General features: G+C 39.7%; 3 protein-coding genes across 4 annotated transcripts in view; 2 read left to right on the top strand and 1 right to left on the bottom strand.

Annotated features, from left to right (window-relative positions):
- LOC145444097 (sodium/potassium-transporting ATPase subunit beta-1-interacting protein 3-like) overlaps positions 1 to 17359 on the top strand; it is a 372797-nt gene that overhangs the window by 351821 nt on the left and 3617 nt on the right. The window contains exons 2-6 of one of the 2 annotated variants that reach the window (XM_080322028.1): positions 16130 to 16327; positions 16391 to 16472; positions 16545 to 16600; positions 16867 to 16947; positions 17014 to 17199. In XM_080322028.1, the coding sequence (XP_080178154.1) occupies positions 16271 to 16327; positions 16391 to 16472; positions 16545 to 16600; positions 16867 to 16947; positions 17014 to 17199 (462 nt within the window). In that variant the 5' untranslated portion in view covers positions 16130 to 16270. Of the gene's footprint in view, positions 1 to 15886; positions 16328 to 16390; positions 16473 to 16544; positions 16601 to 16866; positions 16948 to 17013; positions 17200 to 17359 lie in introns of those variants that run through there. The other variant, XM_080322025.1, reaches the window with a different exon arrangement.
- Positions 8344 to 11260, top strand: LOC145444092 (DNA-directed RNA polymerase III subunit RPC4-like). The gene has a single exon (XM_080322016.1). The coding sequence runs from the start codon at positions 9279 to 9281 to the stop codon at positions 10287 to 10289; it is 1011 nt and encodes a 336-aa protein (XP_080178142.1). The 5' UTR covers positions 8344 to 9278; the 3' UTR covers positions 10290 to 11260.
- LOC145444094 (sperm microtubule associated protein 2-like) lies at positions 10390 to 14474 on the bottom strand. Its single transcript, XM_080322019.1, has 6 exons — positions 14340 to 14474; positions 14189 to 14271; positions 12066 to 12191; positions 11562 to 11793; positions 11266 to 11488; positions 10390 to 10951 (listed from the first exon to the last, which is right to left on the bottom strand). The coding sequence occupies exons 2-6, from the start codon at positions 14220 to 14222 to the stop codon at positions 10781 to 10783; spliced, it is 786 nt and encodes a 261-aa protein (XP_080178145.1). The 5' UTR covers positions 14223 to 14271; positions 14340 to 14474; the 3' UTR covers positions 10390 to 10780.

Here is a 17359-nt window from a genome sequence, read left to right as displayed (position 1 = left end):
TATTTTTTATTAACGTTTACTAATCGCGCAAAGTGTTCACACCGTATCCTATACAACTTCTCCGTATTGCTCTTCGACTAAACTACGGGCCTTATAATATGGGGGATGGCGCCACACCATGCTATTTTCCAAAACGTGCTGTTCGAGAAAACAGAGGATTAGCATCGCATTTCCTTATCAATACTATCATTTTCACCCCATGATGTGGACGAATGCTTATGCTATCGAAAATTGGATACCTGCTGGTATGCATCAATATGAATCAAGCTCGATCGTCACTGATCGCATAGCTCAATTTGCACCTTTTTATAATCCAACCAATCAGGATCGTTTTCACAACTACTTACTTACTTGAGTACTTTTAAAGTCAGTCAATTCTACTTCTACTCCAAGTAGTTTTAGGTTGCTAATGAAAGAAGTACTTCTACTTGTACTTGAGTAGATTTTTTCGTCGCTACTTCTACTTCTACTTGAGTAGCTTTCTTGACTACTTTGACCACCTCTGGTTGTTTTAGCAACCTTGATGTCGTCCCGAATTTAGTACATACAATTATCATAGCGTTGTAGTCGAGTGGTCCTCGGGTGCGATTCTAGCTATTTTCAATAGTGAAGTCCCAACCCGAAACGACCCCCCGAACTTCGAACGCTTACCCTTTGTTTTTACCACTGTCCTTATTTTTTTGTGTTGGGGAGGATGGGACGCCAGACCCAGGCAATTTTCGAAAGGGGGCGCTGCAGGAAAAAGGTTAGGAACCACTGGTTTAAAGGGAAGGGAATTTCTTGTAAGTAGGCATATATGATGTACTACATCGCTTCTTAGTTGCGTAAAACTCGGCACTGAGAATCTTGGAGGAAGTATCTGCTACGCAGTGTGCGTGGGTCTTGCGACACTAATATTTATAGAATTTGTTATGATCCAAACCTCATCTCAGTCTACAATAGTAATTATTAATCGATCTTATGAAGTAGTTGAAACACCACACGATTGCGATACAATGATAAGATAGAAGGTGTGTTCGCCCCGATCTGGGTATATACGATGTAAAGAAGACGCATGCACACTGAATATAAATTAGGCTAATAGAAGATGAAAATGAGGCGGCATATGTATGAAAACGAGGTGGGTATATCAGATATTCAATATTTTTAGCAAATCGAGATTGCGATATGTCTTTTTAAGCTGATCATATGATAGTTTGACGACGATGGCGCGTGTGCGTTGTACTTGTGCCCTTTACTTCCGCGGTCATGTTGGGTGAATTATTTAAATAATTTAGATCAATGTCAGTTCATATTTGAATTGATCCTAATGCCATAGCGTTTGTTCCGAAACCGGAAAGGTGGACACTTTTTACAAATCATAAAAGTCACATTATCAGACTATAAAACGGCTGATTCTCAAATTTGTACCGGAAATCTTGTTGTCTTGACTATAATGATAAAAAAGGTCACCTTTCCGACTTGAATCCCGAATAGACACTTACGTGACCTTTGACACGAACCAATCAGGTTGCAGCAGGATGTAAACAAACATCAAGCCCGGGCAAGCTTACTATGAGCTCTTATGGAAAAGGGTTGAAAAATGAAGGTTTTTAGCAAAATTACATTGAATTGGGGATGGCTGACCCTGATGAATAGTAATAGCGTAGAGCTAGTATGTAGTTGCAGCGTTTTAATCTAGAATGAACATGGATGGTGGCAAGTACGCATCAGCATGGTGTGTCCAAATGCATGGAGTTTTGACAACTTTTCGGATTAAGCAACGATTGCTGTATACTATACTATAGGATTATGGTAATGCATACCTGACGATTTCATAGGCTCAGGTCACGAGTAAAATTTCCAAGCATATCTCGTGTTCAGAAATATATGCTTGAAAAATATAACTGCTGCCACACAGTACAATTTTGGTATATATTGATTGAAAGCTGTGGATATTCGATCGGATTTTTGGATTTGAGTGGAACAGTATTTTCTTCAAACACCGCGGAGAAAACTACGAAGTATTTCATGGAGCGCTACGTACACGACTTAGGGATAAAGATTGAGGAGACAATCCACTTTTCTTGTGGAAGCAATATTCTATAGTGAACAGTCAATGTTATCGCAACTTGCAGAAAAGTGAGATACCGCACCCGATGGAAATATCTCGGAAAATCTATTATTGATTCGTCTTGCAGGGTAAGTAAGGAAAAAGGCATTTCTTCAGAGACTCATGCAATAGATATTGTAACCCTGGTTGTATTTTCAGATTAGGTTCTGATATGCTCCCATGCATTGCATATGCACGGATCAAGACAATATAACACCTGAAGCTACAAGGGCTGAAAGACATACATTGTGATTTGCATCAGTGAGCTGGATCGTGATTGCCAAGCCATCTCTTGACCGTACTCGCAACCCATCAACTCCTGCCTCAAGGTAGATTTGGGTGTATCTGGTGTCTTCGATTTTATAACATTACACCAAACACAAATAATCCTACAACATCTGTACCTGGAGAACTGTTCATTTAACAAATTGGGCATCTAAATGAGATTCAATGCACACCACACCACTGGAATATATGTAGGCTATGTCCGTATGTATGTATAGACATGCACTGTTGGTCCACACTGACCATGGCACCATGCAATTAGGATCTGTAGCATGCTATTAGTCATTATGATATTCACAATGGAACTGAATTTGCACAAATGCTGAATATGTTGCATCATTCATTTTCAATTTTTAATCTTGAATTAGAGTACGCAATTAGTCCATATTCGGTTAGTTGATACACATGCTACATAGTATGACACTGGACAAAATTTCATACTCCTCGATTCTTCCGATCAGTTGTTTAATATGAATACGATGTCTCGCCATCTTTCTTGCTGTGGAACAGTTTGGCCCCGACATTTGACGATGTGCCAAATCATGTGCAGGAATATTAAAATCTAGATTTAATTTCTTGATTTCAGGCTCAATGGCGAATCCCTTTTCTGCCATGATAGCATCTCTTGGTGCACCATAGCTCCATGTGAATAGTTCTCGCCAGTGTTGGGATCAAGTCACTACCTTCGAGTCACGAGTCATTGCACATTTTGACTCGAGTCAAGTCAAGTCAATCGATTTTCGAAGGTGACCCAAGTCAAGTCACTTGATTTTTGGAGGTGACTCAAGTCAAGTTGCCTTTTTGAAGTATGAGGCATGATTACGTCATTGCATTTTGCCAGCTGTCTGAAATACAGATTGTGTGGCCATTGATTTTGAACCAATGAACGAATATAGAGTTATACACTTAAGAAGGCGCTGTATCGCTCACGTATACGTAGAACTGCTAAACTACGTGATTGCATAGCCTCAGTTTATAGTTAACATCCAAAATAGAGAATAGAGAAATGAATTGATAGGATGCAATACATTACCCATTTACAAATTGATATGATACAATTCGAGCCTGCGTCAATGGTTAAGGACTATATAAACTATATTCAAATCAATTTCAATAAAACAGGACGTTTGGTTACGGTAAAAATATAGAACAGAAATATACATTTTGCTATTAAATTACTTTACTATACTAGTTTACGACAACGTAAGCTGTAAGATTCGTTTGCGATAAAAATATATTTGTGAGAAAACAATGAAGGCTCAGTAAAACGCACGATCATTGAATGGTTGGTCGCTCTCACGGGTTACACCAGCGTTTCGTGAACAGTCCGAACATACGGTATGCAAGATACAGTGGTTTTTAATGACACCGATTACTTGAAATTGACTCATGAATTTTGCTCCGAGTCACTAGTCAATCCACATTTCTGACATGCCGAGCCAAGTCAAGTCATTTTAGCAAAGTGACTCGAGTCAAGTCAAGTCATGACTCGAGTCATCAAAAAACTGGTTCTCGCACAAAAGTTAGTGCACCACAATCCATCAATCCTTTCAAAGTTGTATGTGATTTATAGACAGAATGATATTGTGAATGTAATCACAATGAGCACGGCGGGGTTTGTCTTCCTCAGTTCAGTACAGTCAATAATCATTCTAGATTTGAGAATTCGGGAATGGATGCTAATGGTGGATTTTTAAGAAACACATCTCTACATAGCCAACTCGAAATTTAATGAAGCAGTTAGATACGGGTCACCTAATGGTTTAATACTATGCTTACTACAATAATAGGAATTTGACGTCAGTAGGATAAGTCGGGGAATTCAGAAAGAATTTAATGTAGTCCAGTATAAAATTTCATCGGCCTCTCCACATCTTTATGGTGCTCTGAGAGCTGAACTTCACTAGCAATAATTGTCCGTCAATTTGTAATTTTCCTGGAAGAGTTTCCTGTTTTGTGCTTCTATACTTCTTCCAGAAATTTGATTTTCTTGCGTTTTATCCATTGACTTCCTGTTTCTGCAGCTTCATAAAAGATATCCATCAAGCCTGCACAAAATATATAATATGTTTATTTTACAGAGCAACACTGCTGTACAGGCACCCATCAAGGCGTACTCGTCCGACTAATGTCGACCCCTACCAATGTCATCAACTATCCATCTTATCATTGAATATTGCTTTCAACAATTTCAATCCATTTTACACCATCAAGCAACAACACTGGAGCGGAATAATATGAGACACACACCAAGTCGATTGTGGCATCAACAACGAAAGCGGTGTGACTGCATTTCAGTTTGGACTCATTCCCTCTATCTACTAAATTATGTGACGATTCAATATTTTTGGTACCATAATACATACATCATTTTATCAATAAAATGAGAATTCAGATGACTATAAGGAAGTCCACATGCCTTTATCCAGATTTTACATTCTTCCATGCATGTTATTGGCTCTGGGAAAGGTAGAAGCGCACACCAGGAACGGTCTGGGTAGCAATCTCCAAGTTACACCCGTAGGCTATTAGCAGTTTAGCACAGTGTTTATCCGGCATTTATCCTGATGGATTCAATACATGAACTAGAACAAAAAATGACGATTTCAGCTGGGGTAGGATCATGTTGCCTAACACATATATTACAGTAATATGTTGATTATAGAATATGCAGACAAGTGTCCAGTGTAACCAGGGTTGTACCCAAGTCACAAGTCAATCTCACTTTTATAGTTTTCACTAGAGTCAAGTCAAGTCATTTTCAATTCACCACCGAGTCAAGTCCAAGTCAGCGATCAGAGGGCCCGAGTTCACCATGACTCGGGTCGAGTCCAAGTCATTATGTCGACTGACCAGTTGCTAGTTAAAGTCTTGCTAAATCCACTTTTTATAACTCTGTTTGGTGATATCGAATGGTTCGCATTTAAAATACTAATTTTCCTCATTTTTTGCAGTTTCTGGTCACGTTTTCAAGTATCAGTACCAATAGACGAAATCCCAATAGTGTGGTTACTTTACTATTCTTCGAAATTACAATGAAATGCTGGTCTTGGCCGTCTGAGTCTCGAGTCATATGACTTGGTTCAAGTCATGCACAATGACCCGAGTCCAAGTCAATTCAATACACAGATTGACTCGAGTCGAGTCATTTCCGTATTTTAAGAAAATGACTCGAGTCATCATAAAATTGTGACTCGAGTCGAGTCATGACTCGAGTCATTAAAACCCTGAGCAGGCCAGTATATTTGCTATAGATAGTAATACAGACTGTTCCATATATGATTCCCTAAATAGAACGCATATAACACCGAGCACACATAATGAATACCCCACCTATCCTGACTCAAGATTCCTCTAATACAGTGGTTCTCAACCTTTTGGGCTTCGCGGACCCCTTTCGACCGTCACAGACCCTCGCGGACCCCCTCAAGTTTTAGTTCAATTTTAGCTCTATTACGGTGCAAACTTCATCCATATTGTGCAAATATGAACTGTAGGCTTATATGATGAACAGCAAAATACTAATTTTTCTTCAAAATAGCATCATACTATTTTTGTAGAAGTTGGTAGACTTTTATTATTTCAAAGCTAATTTTGCTGCTGTATTTCTTGAAGTACGTGGTCGTGTCTTGAAAATACGCGTTCTCGTTTTGACATGAACGAGGACTGCCGAAAATCATTTCCGCAAAGATAGATGGAGGCTAATGCAATATTAACGCACAACGCTTCCGACGATACTTTTTGTGTGATCACAACATTTATGACACCAAAATGAAGAAACACATAGTTTATGAACAAATCACGTCCAGCATCTAGCGCAGGGACGGGCAACATACGGACCGCGGGCCGGATTGGGCCCGCGACAGCATTTTGATCGGCCCGCAGAGAGTTTCTACCGTCAAAGCGAAATCCTAATCTAAAAGTATAGACAACTTTTATGCGCCAAAGAATGGATCCAAGTTTTCCAACTTGAGAAAGACTGTCATGAAACGACTTGTTCTGTTCGGTTTACACATATATTTACGAGCAAACATTTTCGACCATGAACAATTGAACATTAACAAGACAAGGCTGCATACCAATATATCTGGTGATATGAATTTCTGGGTTGGAGCGTAATGCTTTGATAGCAACGAAACACTCCTTGTTCGTCAAAAAACCAGCCTTGTCGATAGGGCATCCGCAATAAGAATGTGCCAAATCTGATAGCCGAGCTTTAAGAGCAGGTATATCATTGTCCGATTTATGACGAGTGTCAGTCGAAAATATTCGGGTTCGTTTCCATATGAATATACTATGCAATTGTATATTGAAGTTCTGTACCTCCAATAATCTGTTCAAATAGTGGTTATGTATTTCACGGTATAAAATGGGTTTCGTGTCGAGGTTATAGTCCCTGCATTGGGACAAATTAGGAAATACTTCGGAAATATTTATTTCAAACGACTGTTCACTAATTTGATGAGACTGACAACTTCACATTTAGAAGGTTTTGCAGACATTACGAAGTCACCCTGATTGACGTTACTATCTCCATATTTTTATTTTTTTCACAAACCCCAACTGAACGTCTCGAAGCAGAAACATGTTTGTATCATCAGGTTATTGGAAAATTGATAAGGAAATGAATTTCCACACTACGATAGTTCATGTCAGACGATTATTATGATGATATGATTCATGAGCTTTTAGCAGTTGTGGTGTGAAACTGCCTCATGCTTTCTCAAATTAAAAACATAAAATAAAAATTTGTATATCAACCATTTTGAAATTTAGAGGTCTCGCGGACCCCCTGAAATTACTTCGCGGATCCCTAGGGGTCCGCGGACCCCCGGTTGAGAACCGCTGCTCTAATACATGCTATTCGGTACGACAATCCTATAGTATTGTTTACGACTCATGATAATACCGCAATAGTTGTTTCATCCGAAAAGTTGTCAGAAATCCATTCATTTGGACATACCGTGCTGATGCGTGCTTGCCACCATTCAGGTTTATTCTAGTTTATAACACTGCAAAGTGCAAATACGTACTAGCTCTACGTTATTACCATTCACTAAAGCCAGCTATCCCCAATTCAATGTCATTTTGCTAAAAACCTTCATTTTTCAACCCTTTTCCATAAGAGCTCATAGTAAGTTTGCCCGGGCTTGATGTTTGTTTACATTCTGCTGCAACCTGATTGGATCGTGTCAAAGGTCACGTAAGTGTCTATTGCCCACTTCTTTACGATACTGATGCGGTGTTGGCTTAAAAAATGGTTACCATATTTAAGATCCGAAAAAGAGAACACTTCTTCAAGTTACAATAAGAGAAATACATATGGAAAATTTGTACGGAAATAATGCTCATTGCCCACCGACTGTTGGCCTATTTTTTAGTCAACCTCCGCGGCAGTTTCACTAAGGCGATTTTTAACGTGTACTTTTAGTAGTCTCTGTATAGCATAGTCGACTAACAGCCGAAACAAAAATATAGGAGGGATTGTGGAAATTCGGGTGCCTTTTTATTTACATTCTGTTTGCCGAGGTGGGTGCCTGATTAAAAGACTCCTCCAAGTCGTTTCGGCACTCCCCCATATTGTCACTATAGCGCAATCTGGCGTTGCATTGATCTGATAAAAAATTTCATAAATTGATGAAGATGATTTTGGTTTTATTGGAAAAAAAGGGCATGTTATGGTATCCCGATATTGTTATTACCGCTTTTCACAATCAACACAATGAAATATACAACACGGCCATGCTTATTCATGCGAAATAGTGCTACGATAATGATATTTGAAGCATTGCTGGCGTACTTGATCTCCAATTCCATGGAATTTGTCTATAGTTTCCATACAAGCGTATTGATATGAAAATAGTTCCGTAAAAGACCTGATGTCTGATGTCGCCGAAAATGTGGCAAGAGCTTTTAGTGATTGAGGAAGAGAAAAAGGCTTGGCCAGCTTGCTTTGCTTAGGCTTCAGGGCGTTTGACCTCCAGTTGTTGACCGCTTGCGACGAGGTGTAGGTTCGTTAAGTTTTCTCGCGTTCGATCGAAATGGATTCTCTATTATACGTTTGCTTCTTTGCCTGCGTCTTGGCCGTCTCAGCTCAAGAAAGTAATTGCACGGAAGGCTATTGGGGCGATTCCTGTCAAAATTATTGTGGCTACTGCGCGTCTCAATCGACTACCGGACTGTACGACCGCAAATGCGACCCCACCGATGGGTCTTGCATAGACAGTGGATGCCAAGGCGGGTGGACTGGCGTAAGATGCGATATTCCAATCTGCGAGGGAGACTGCAACGGTGGCCAATGTGTCGCTCCTGGAATGTGTGCGAATTGTGGTGACATTTCCAAAGTTTCCCCTGGATGCACTAATATCAAACTGCGAGGGCTTCTAGGATCCTTGGTTGCGATCATTGTCCTGACGCTATCCCTAGCGACCTGTGGACTGGGTACGATTATGTACGAACGCAGAAAGGCCAGCTCCGTTCCCCTATAAAAGGGACTTGGGAATATCAAGGACTCCTTGAATTCCTCACATACTGTAATCATAATTCTTTAATAATTGTTTCATCATCGATAGGAAAATTAGCTATCTTCTGCTGAAGTTTCATGATATTTCTGCACTGATCATTTTTAAATTCTTTTATTGCTCAATTCGGCGCACGTGGCCGAATGTTTTACTGATGAAACGACTTTTTGCCTATTATTGTCAACCGATTTGCTGATATGGTACCATACTTTTACTGTTGTGTCTGTTGGTGCTTGATATGAAATTATGTGCTTTCTCTGGCGAAGTCTAATTCCTCTCATCAATAAATTCATTACAGACAATTGATTCCGTTTGTGTATCAAAGATCTCATAGCATTAAACAAAGATCTCATAGCATTAACTTAGTAGTGAGCAGGATTATGTCAGATAACAAACCAGGTCGCTTGCCTTCCTTACGTGGTCCACGTGATTTAACTCTTGGCGGCGTTAAGAAAAAGACTTTCGCACCAAAGATTCCTGTACGTAAAGAGAGAAACAAGAAAGAACAAGCTACCGGCGAAGCTCAACCAGCTAGAAAGGAAGTGGCCAAGAGAGGACGTTCATCGAGAGGCAGAGTACGTGGTAGGGGTCGCGGAAGGCCTGAAGTTATTCAGTCGCATTCAATTTTTGAGGCCGGTCCGTCCGCTGAAGCCATCGGTAAACGCAGTGGTGATAGAGGCTTTACGTCTGGTGGAGGCGGTGGCACGAAAGAAGCTATTCAAAAGCCTACCTTGCGGCATGAAATTGTGAATGAAGATTTTGAGAAAGAGAAAACCGCAGAGGCGTTGAAAAACCTGGAAGGAACCTCGAGATTTTTAGAGGACTTGGAAAGCGATGAATCCCTTGTGCCGACTTGCTTGCCTATGGGACTTTCGACCTGGCCGCCGGCCATGGCATCTTCGAAATCGACTCTGAGTGATAAAAAATCAAACATGAACTGCTCTGATATACTCGAGGAATGCATATCGAAGCAGGAAGAATGTCAAAAAATCATCGTTTTTCAGTTACCTGATTCACTCCCCGCAATCCCGCCAACTACAGAAGCCGAACTCAAAAAAGAGGCCAACGTTAAGTCCGAGACGAATATTAAGCAAGAACCGAGCGCCGGTGAGGACGACGCAAGATGCAGCTTCGAGCAGCTGTCCGAGGGATACGTTGGAAAGTTGCAAATCATGAAATCCGGGCGTACGAGACTAGTAATGGGCGGAATAGTTCTTGATCTGCATGCAGGCACTCCGTCATCATTTTTGGAAGAACTCGCGTCTATCGATATCTCAACTAATGACCCTGACGTTAATCAAGGTACAATTTCGGTGTTAGGAAATTTATCACACAAGATTATCTGCTCTCCTGACATGGAAAGCCTAATAAGGCAATGTAAAGTAACTTGAAGAGATTTGAATCCCTTGCGGCGCATCTCAAATGAACCAATATTGGGTGTTACAAACAGTTGGCGGCGTTGTGCATGAGCGCCTGAAGTAAGCACACAAATTGTAGGAAATAGATTTATTGCAGCATTCATGCGTTCATCGTCAAAGGCTGTACCGTTGTGGCACTTCAAGCAAATAGGTAAAATCTCAGGATTTATAGTGAACTTGAACACAATGCTACGAGTACTGTCAACAAATTGGAAAGTAATCTCAATATGGCTGGACAAATCATAATGAATATTTGACACTGTGTCTGGTATCAGGATTTATAGTGAACTTGAACACAATGCTACGAGTAATGTCAACAAATCGGCAAGTAATCTCAATATGGCTGGACAAATGATAATCAATATTTGACACTGTGTCTGGTATAAGTTGTTGGTGGCTTATTTGCTTTTGTAATAAATAATATGGAAAACTATTGTATATCATATGGGTTTGCAGCACGAAATTTAGGCAGCTTTCTTGGCTCTGACTTTTCTAGGAATAGGTACGGCGAGATCTTCCACCCTTGGCGACGGAGTGGCCATTTTTGCGGCGTATGACACTTTGTAGGGGTCGTAATCTTGATCCAATGCTTGCCTTGTTTTCGGACGGGCAAGTTGTTGCAGTCTAGTTGTAGCCTAGCAAAATATGAACGAGTGGTTGCTAGGTAGGTAAACAGGAGCTGTATCTCAGTGATTCAGATGTTGCTAGGTTACTACGATTTCACTAATGCTTGCATATTAATATGGCATTCTTACATCTTTGGTACATATGAATATAAACCTAACTGTAGGTAGTTGAACACAAATTATATAATAGATTTTCAAGATGAAGTAGAAACATGTTTCTATACATTCTATATTTTCTGGTTGGATAGGCTACCCAACCGTTGCTTCTCGCACAATTTTTAGCATTTGTCATTGCAAACACAAAATACGATGAAAAGACTTACTTGTGTTTGCATTGCAGTCTTGGGTACATTCCAAGCCACTGATCGATTATCCAGGTAACCCTCAGAGCAGGATCTTGGCTCAGCTAACTGCTCGAGCCTCGCTGATGCAACATGATCCTTAGCAGCTTTTGGGATAAGAGAGATCCATTCACCCCAATCCCATTCACTGTCTGATTTTATTAGCAAGGGAGCGTACGTTTTTGGTTGTGCGAGCTGGTCTAACCTGTTGACAATCAGTAATGTTTAACAACATGTGATTCGTTCAACTCTACAATTATGAGCAGCGTTGATGCTACCTTGCAGAAGCTGTGGCTTCTAGTGCGGACTTCGGAGTTACTGTGTAGGCTGATTTCATAGGAATCCAACTATGATGAAATGGTTTAGGTTTGGCCAGTTCACGTAACCTCTTGGTGGGATAAGCGTGGAGTGCCTTAGGAGACACTTCCCATTTCGGTGTGGGCTTATCTGGTATAAAGGCCGGATGATATTGCTTGCATTTGACGAGTTCTTCCTGTCTTGCTGTTAAGGCTGAAAAAGACAATAAAGAATTGTAATTGATAATATTTTATAAGATACCCATACCGGTATGGTACGATATTGCTACAAGTATTTAGAAGCCAATACAAAATTGAAGATAACTCTCTGTAGGTTATCTCTGTACTTGAAGTCAGAATGGTAGAGACACAAGTAAAGCCTATTCTATTGAGAAATATGATAACTAGTAAGAGGAGTAAATGAAACGAAGACAAGTTCCTTACCATCATATACTACCCTATACCTGGGCTTTAAAACTATCATACCAAATTTAGTTGGTCCAGTCGGAGGTAATCTGTCCACCCAATACACTGATCGCCTATCGCTCAGAAACGCTGGATGTAGACTTTTCGGCTTCGCCAGTTCACGAAGACGATGCTCGGAATAGCTGGCTATAAGAAAAGAGCTGGTATGATTGTTTGTCAACACGGTTATGCTGAACATAGTGTCTAAGAGTGTCCAATTTTTTACTCGAGCATTATACATGTTGTACACTTTTGACGCGCCACATCATTACTCAAGATGTTCTGAGTAATGTACATTACGCTTTGAGCTTTTTACCGAGCAATATTTGAATCACAATTTATTACCCAATATTGACCGAAGAACATTTGGTTTCACTCTAAAGCAGGGGTGGGCAAACTACGGCCCGCAACACCTTTTTGTGCGGCCCGCGTAAGCCTCACGAAACGTACAAATATTGATAAAAATGCGTACTAAAATCAAATTACTGTGGGTATACTTTGTTCAACTTTTTCTCAATATATTGAAACATGATAATGATAAGTCATATTCTTTCTGTCGTATTTTTTATTTTATTGATGGCGCAATATAGCCTGACCTCGGGCCCATGTATTTTGGAAGGTTACTATTGCTAAACATCACAGAAACTGAAACTTGAATGACTTAATTCGGACCACTAGTGTGATTTTAGATTCGCTACATGAGCAAGTTTATTATTGTTTGTGCTGTACTTGGAAAGCCCGGTTCGCAGGTGTGTTAGATAGATTCGTTCATTGTCTGTGTAGAAGTATCTGTGTTCTGGAGTTGAACCAAAAGTACAATCAGCAAATCTATGAGCAGATCGCTGCTCACAGACTCAAATTTACATCTAGCTCGAAGAATTGGGACACCCAACTTTTTTCCAGCTTATAATTCTCGTGTATGCTATCATCAAATCAATGTTTGGTTTGTTTTAAATATACAAATACTTACATATTATTTCCATGTTCTGTCAGTATATAACCAAATAATAATATAGAATTTGGGATTAGTAACCCAATTTTATATAGTGCGGCCCGCAAATGCATTCAAATTTTGAATGCGGCCCGCGAGTTTAAAAGTTTGCCCACCCCTGCCGTAATGCATAAGTATGGTGGGACGGATGCCGGTTACACATTTTACGGCTACATGGTTATATAACCAACAATACCGACGTGATTTTTTTAAGTGGGAGCAAGAGCACTATTTGTCAACCACATGGTTATTGGTTACGCTGATGATCCAGGGTACATAGCTGTGACTCGTCGCACATGGAATTAAAAATGACCATAAAATTGCATTGATCCTATTTGGAATCGACGCAATGCCGAGTACCGGTACACACCAATTCACTCGTAATTCCATTGAATGTTAATATACAGCATCGCATTATATTATACTACTATACTATTACGCACTATACTAAGACACACAATGAGCAAATGAAGTATGTCAAGTTATATCTCAATATCACCTAGAGCGCATATCGTAATTGTTGCTCAGCCGAATTAAAAATCCAGCAAAATGGCTCATCTTATCTTCAACAAGGAGTGCATTAACCAGGCACCAATTCAATTATGTTGTCGATAAGGTTAACAATCGTCAGCTAAATGATGGGTTTAGGTAGAAAAGCATTGTATCCCTAAAATTTGTACTGGTGTTTTAATGGAATAGTGATGCAAAGACGCCAGCGGCGGGACGCACTTCGAAGCACCCCTGATCCAAGATGACCATGCAGTGTGTGTATACAGTAGTTTAGATGAAAACAAATATTGTCCCGGTATCTATGGGATACAGTTTGGAACATTGCAGTTATTGAAAATACGGGCAAGCAAAATTCATCGCATTAAACACAAAATCAATGAAGGATGCAACGACATTCAACTAACAGTAAATCGAGAGCCTACAAACACTTGGATACTGATGGTGCAGTTGGCAGTACTGATCCAGAGTGGAATTGGTGGCAGCGTCACGAGCAACTTTCCGTTGAATCAATTATTTTATGAAAGGAACCGCTCTGTTTGTCACAAGTTACTGCTGAAAACAATCACTGCTTCTACTCTGGGTACTGATTTGATTAAAAATTTGTCATTTGAACTGCAGGAATAAAAGTGAGCTACATAATTACCAGTTTGATATCGCCAGTCCGATATAGCAGTCATGTCGCCTACCCGGAATTACACTTCTGTCCTCCAAGCGAACAACCCTGAACTAATGCCGTGCAATTAAACGGATGTAAGATGTAATGTTTTCAGGAATTCAACCTCCCCAAGTCTTACCAATTGACGAGACAGATCTCACCTAAAGTGATTAGAAAACAACCTTTACTTTGGCGCTTCACTGCAGCCTTTCCATGTTTCCATAGTGACGAGACCAATTCTTCATGATTGACTACACACTACGCTGGGTTAGCTTTTCTAGACCAGAGACATAGTATAACAGTTATTGTGTACGGCAATACGTAGTTTTGTGTTAATCGCTATGCTTTACTCACTCTATTTTTGTACGAATTCGAACTATAGAGACTGAGACTACAGTCTCTATATTCGAACAATCATAGAACTAACTCATTTTAATGACGTCGCTGTAACCTTTGACACAACAGCTGTTGAGGCTTGAGGGGTAGTTATAAATTTATAATGTCAGCAGTCGTCGACCGTCGTAGTAAATTGTAACCGGTGTCACCGTCTATCTGTATGTATGTTTGTACTGCGTCGAAGTCATCTGTTTACACCGGGGATATCATAATATACGAGTGTTGAGTTGGAGTGTGGCTCGGGCGGGCTGCGTTGGGATTTTCTAATGTGCTAGGGTTCTGTTAGAAGGGGATTCATGGGTTGGCTCTGTCTTTTAGTATAGCTAAGTTATAGTTTTAGGTGGTTTAGATTTTAAAAAATGTGTTTTTTCAAGGGTAGTGTAGTCCAGATTGGACTGGGCCATTGCAGGTTTGTTCAGGAGTAGGTTGTTTGATAGGTATAGTTATGTCTTATGCTCTTGGCCCATGTCAACTTTCCGGTCTCATTTAGAAGACCACAAGCCCTGTTGTTTATCGATTAGCGAAATACTTCTTAACACCAGACCATGAATACTGACACATCAAAAACTGTATCAATAAGCTAGCTATGTCTTATGCTCATGGTCAATTCAACTTTCCGGTCTCACTTTTTAAGACCACAAACCATGTTGTTTCTTGATTAGCAAAATTCGTCTTGAAAACAAGACTAAAAAATGGACAAATCAAAAACTGTGTCAATAAGCACAATACGTCTTATAAGATGCGTTTTATTGGTCTGATTTTTAAGACCGAATGATTGTGACAATTTTATATAGTCTTAAAAAGCTGAATCAGTCTCAATTTTGAGACTCCACTTCATCAACAAGACTGAAATCATTGATTAAAATGAGACTAAATCATCCTCATGTCTTGAATTAGTGTAGGGTTGATCCTTGACCAGAATTTTACCTCAAACCCGGCCTCATCCCTGAGTGAGGCCCTGACCACAACCTGAAATAAACCAACTTAACCTATGACCAAACTCAGACATTAAATCAACCTTACTCCATCCTGAAATCGCCATCGTGATATATGGCGAGTTGGTGATATTGCTGTTATGACCAATTCATATCCACCTGCTGTCTCTGGCTGGGCCACTGGGTTTCTGAAATTGTTGTTTAGCGGGCACCGTACTTACTTACGCCGGTGATGTTTTGGCGAGACCCCAAAGGTACATACTTGCGCTTTCTTTCGCTATAATTTTCAAGTGTGGGATCTGTATACCTTGGAAACGCAATAAACTAGTTAATAAAAGTTATTAAAAGTGTTATTAAAAGTGGCCAGTGGGTACATCTGCATACTGTTAATTGATTACACTTAACTTAATACACATACCGTATCTTATTAATTATGAAATGTGCCAATTTTCCTGACTCCAACATACGGTACGAATACCGACCTGACCGTGGTACCTATAGTGCTTTCTTTGACGTTATTTGTTGCTTTAAGAACTGATATACGGTACTTAGCTGTGTTTCTCATACTCGTTATAACTTACGATCCATGCTTCTGTAGACTTTATTTATCAAGACACTGCTGTGAGACTGTCGACTATCCTCAGTTGCTGTGCACAGTTTGCATTGCACCCATTTATTTCTTATCCTGGGGTGCTGATGAAGATTTTCTGTCTCATACCGGTATACTTTCTCTGAAGGAATGGGGTGTTCCTTCAGCTCAAGATGTATTTTTGTGGCTGTTTGCATACTACAACTGGTTGGTATCGACATTTCTCATTTCCTAATGTGTAAATTTATTGTGTTCAACCTTTTATTACAGTTTACCGTATGTGCGCGACAAGTTTTTGACTTTCTTGGTTTTCAGTGGACCGCAATCATCGCAAATTTCTGCCAAATTACTGGTAATGTTTACTGATTGAATTGAATGTAACCTTTGCTACTAAATCATTTTGACCTATTGTTTCATATTTCAGTGCTCATTTTAGCGTTGATGGGCGCTTATCTTCACAAACGAAGAAATGTTGCTGTTGTAAGTAAAATATTCCCGTATATAGTATTTGATGTTCCAACGCATATTCTGTGATACTTTGTTGTTCTCTATATGGGTGCATTGAATATTGATATGTCATTCATATATAGAAGGTAATGCATGCTGTTTAAGTTATGGTATGGTAAACACTCTATCTACTACCGCTACTACATATCTAACTCATAGACGTTATAGTTAGTAGATTCGCTGTTGCTTTGATCGACGATTAATACAGCATTTTTCAAGCTGTATATTTTATATTTTAGTATTCTGCATGGACACTGTTTTGGGTTGGTTGGAACATATTTTTGGTTTGCTTGTATTTGAACATCGGGATATTGAATTTGGTAAGTTTGATTTCTGTTATAGGTACACACGACTGCTTTTACGTTATACTTTTTGTTTACATCTAGGAAGAGCACTCAGTTGCAGTAAATCTGGCTCTGTTGGATTCTTATTCATGGTTTCGAAACACCTCATTTTCATGCGATTCCAGTCCTGGCTCTTTTCTACTTGATTCCACAAATGCAACCAGCACCTGTGTTATAGATTATCGATATATCGAAGTATTTCAATCAGGACTGCAAATAATACTTGCTGTAAGTATGAGAAAATTCCCCCCATCCCACGTGGTATGTTTGTTTCTAAACCCTTGTTTGTTCTCACTATTCACACTTCAGATTTCACTGGCTATGTGATAAAATTGTTAGGTCAACGCTGCATACCAAATTTGGCTCAATTCCAACCAGTCGAAGCGAG

The sequence above is a fragment of the Botryllus schlosseri genome, chromosome 8, assembly GCF_051294905.1.
Source record: "Botryllus schlosseri isolate E-star chromosome 8, Bs_hap1, whole genome shotgun sequence".
In the NCBI taxonomy this organism is placed as follows: Eukaryota; Metazoa; Chordata; class Ascidiacea; order Stolidobranchia; family Styelidae; genus Botryllus; species Botryllus schlosseri.
This window is presented reverse-complemented; position numbering and strand designations above follow the sequence as displayed.

What these genes read in the sequence shown, in the direction of transcription:
- LOC145444092 (XM_080322016.1), top strand. Translation starts at nt 9,279, where the DNA reads ATGTCAGATAACAAACCAGGTCGCTTGCCTTCCTTACGTGGTCCACGT.
- LOC145444094 (XM_080322019.1), bottom strand. Translation starts at nt 14,222, where the DNA reads ATGACTGCTATATCGGACTGGCGATATCAAACTG. An exon ending in GGACTGGCGATATCAAACTG is followed by an intron (nt 12,192 to 14,188) that starts GTAATTATGTAG and finishes CTTTTCTTATAG; the next exon opens with CCAGCTATTCCGAGCATCGT. An exon ending in AGACTGCAATGCAAACACAA is followed by an intron (nt 10,952 to 11,265) that starts GTAAGTCTTTTC and finishes ATATTTTGCTAG; the next exon opens with GCTACAACTAGACTGCAACA.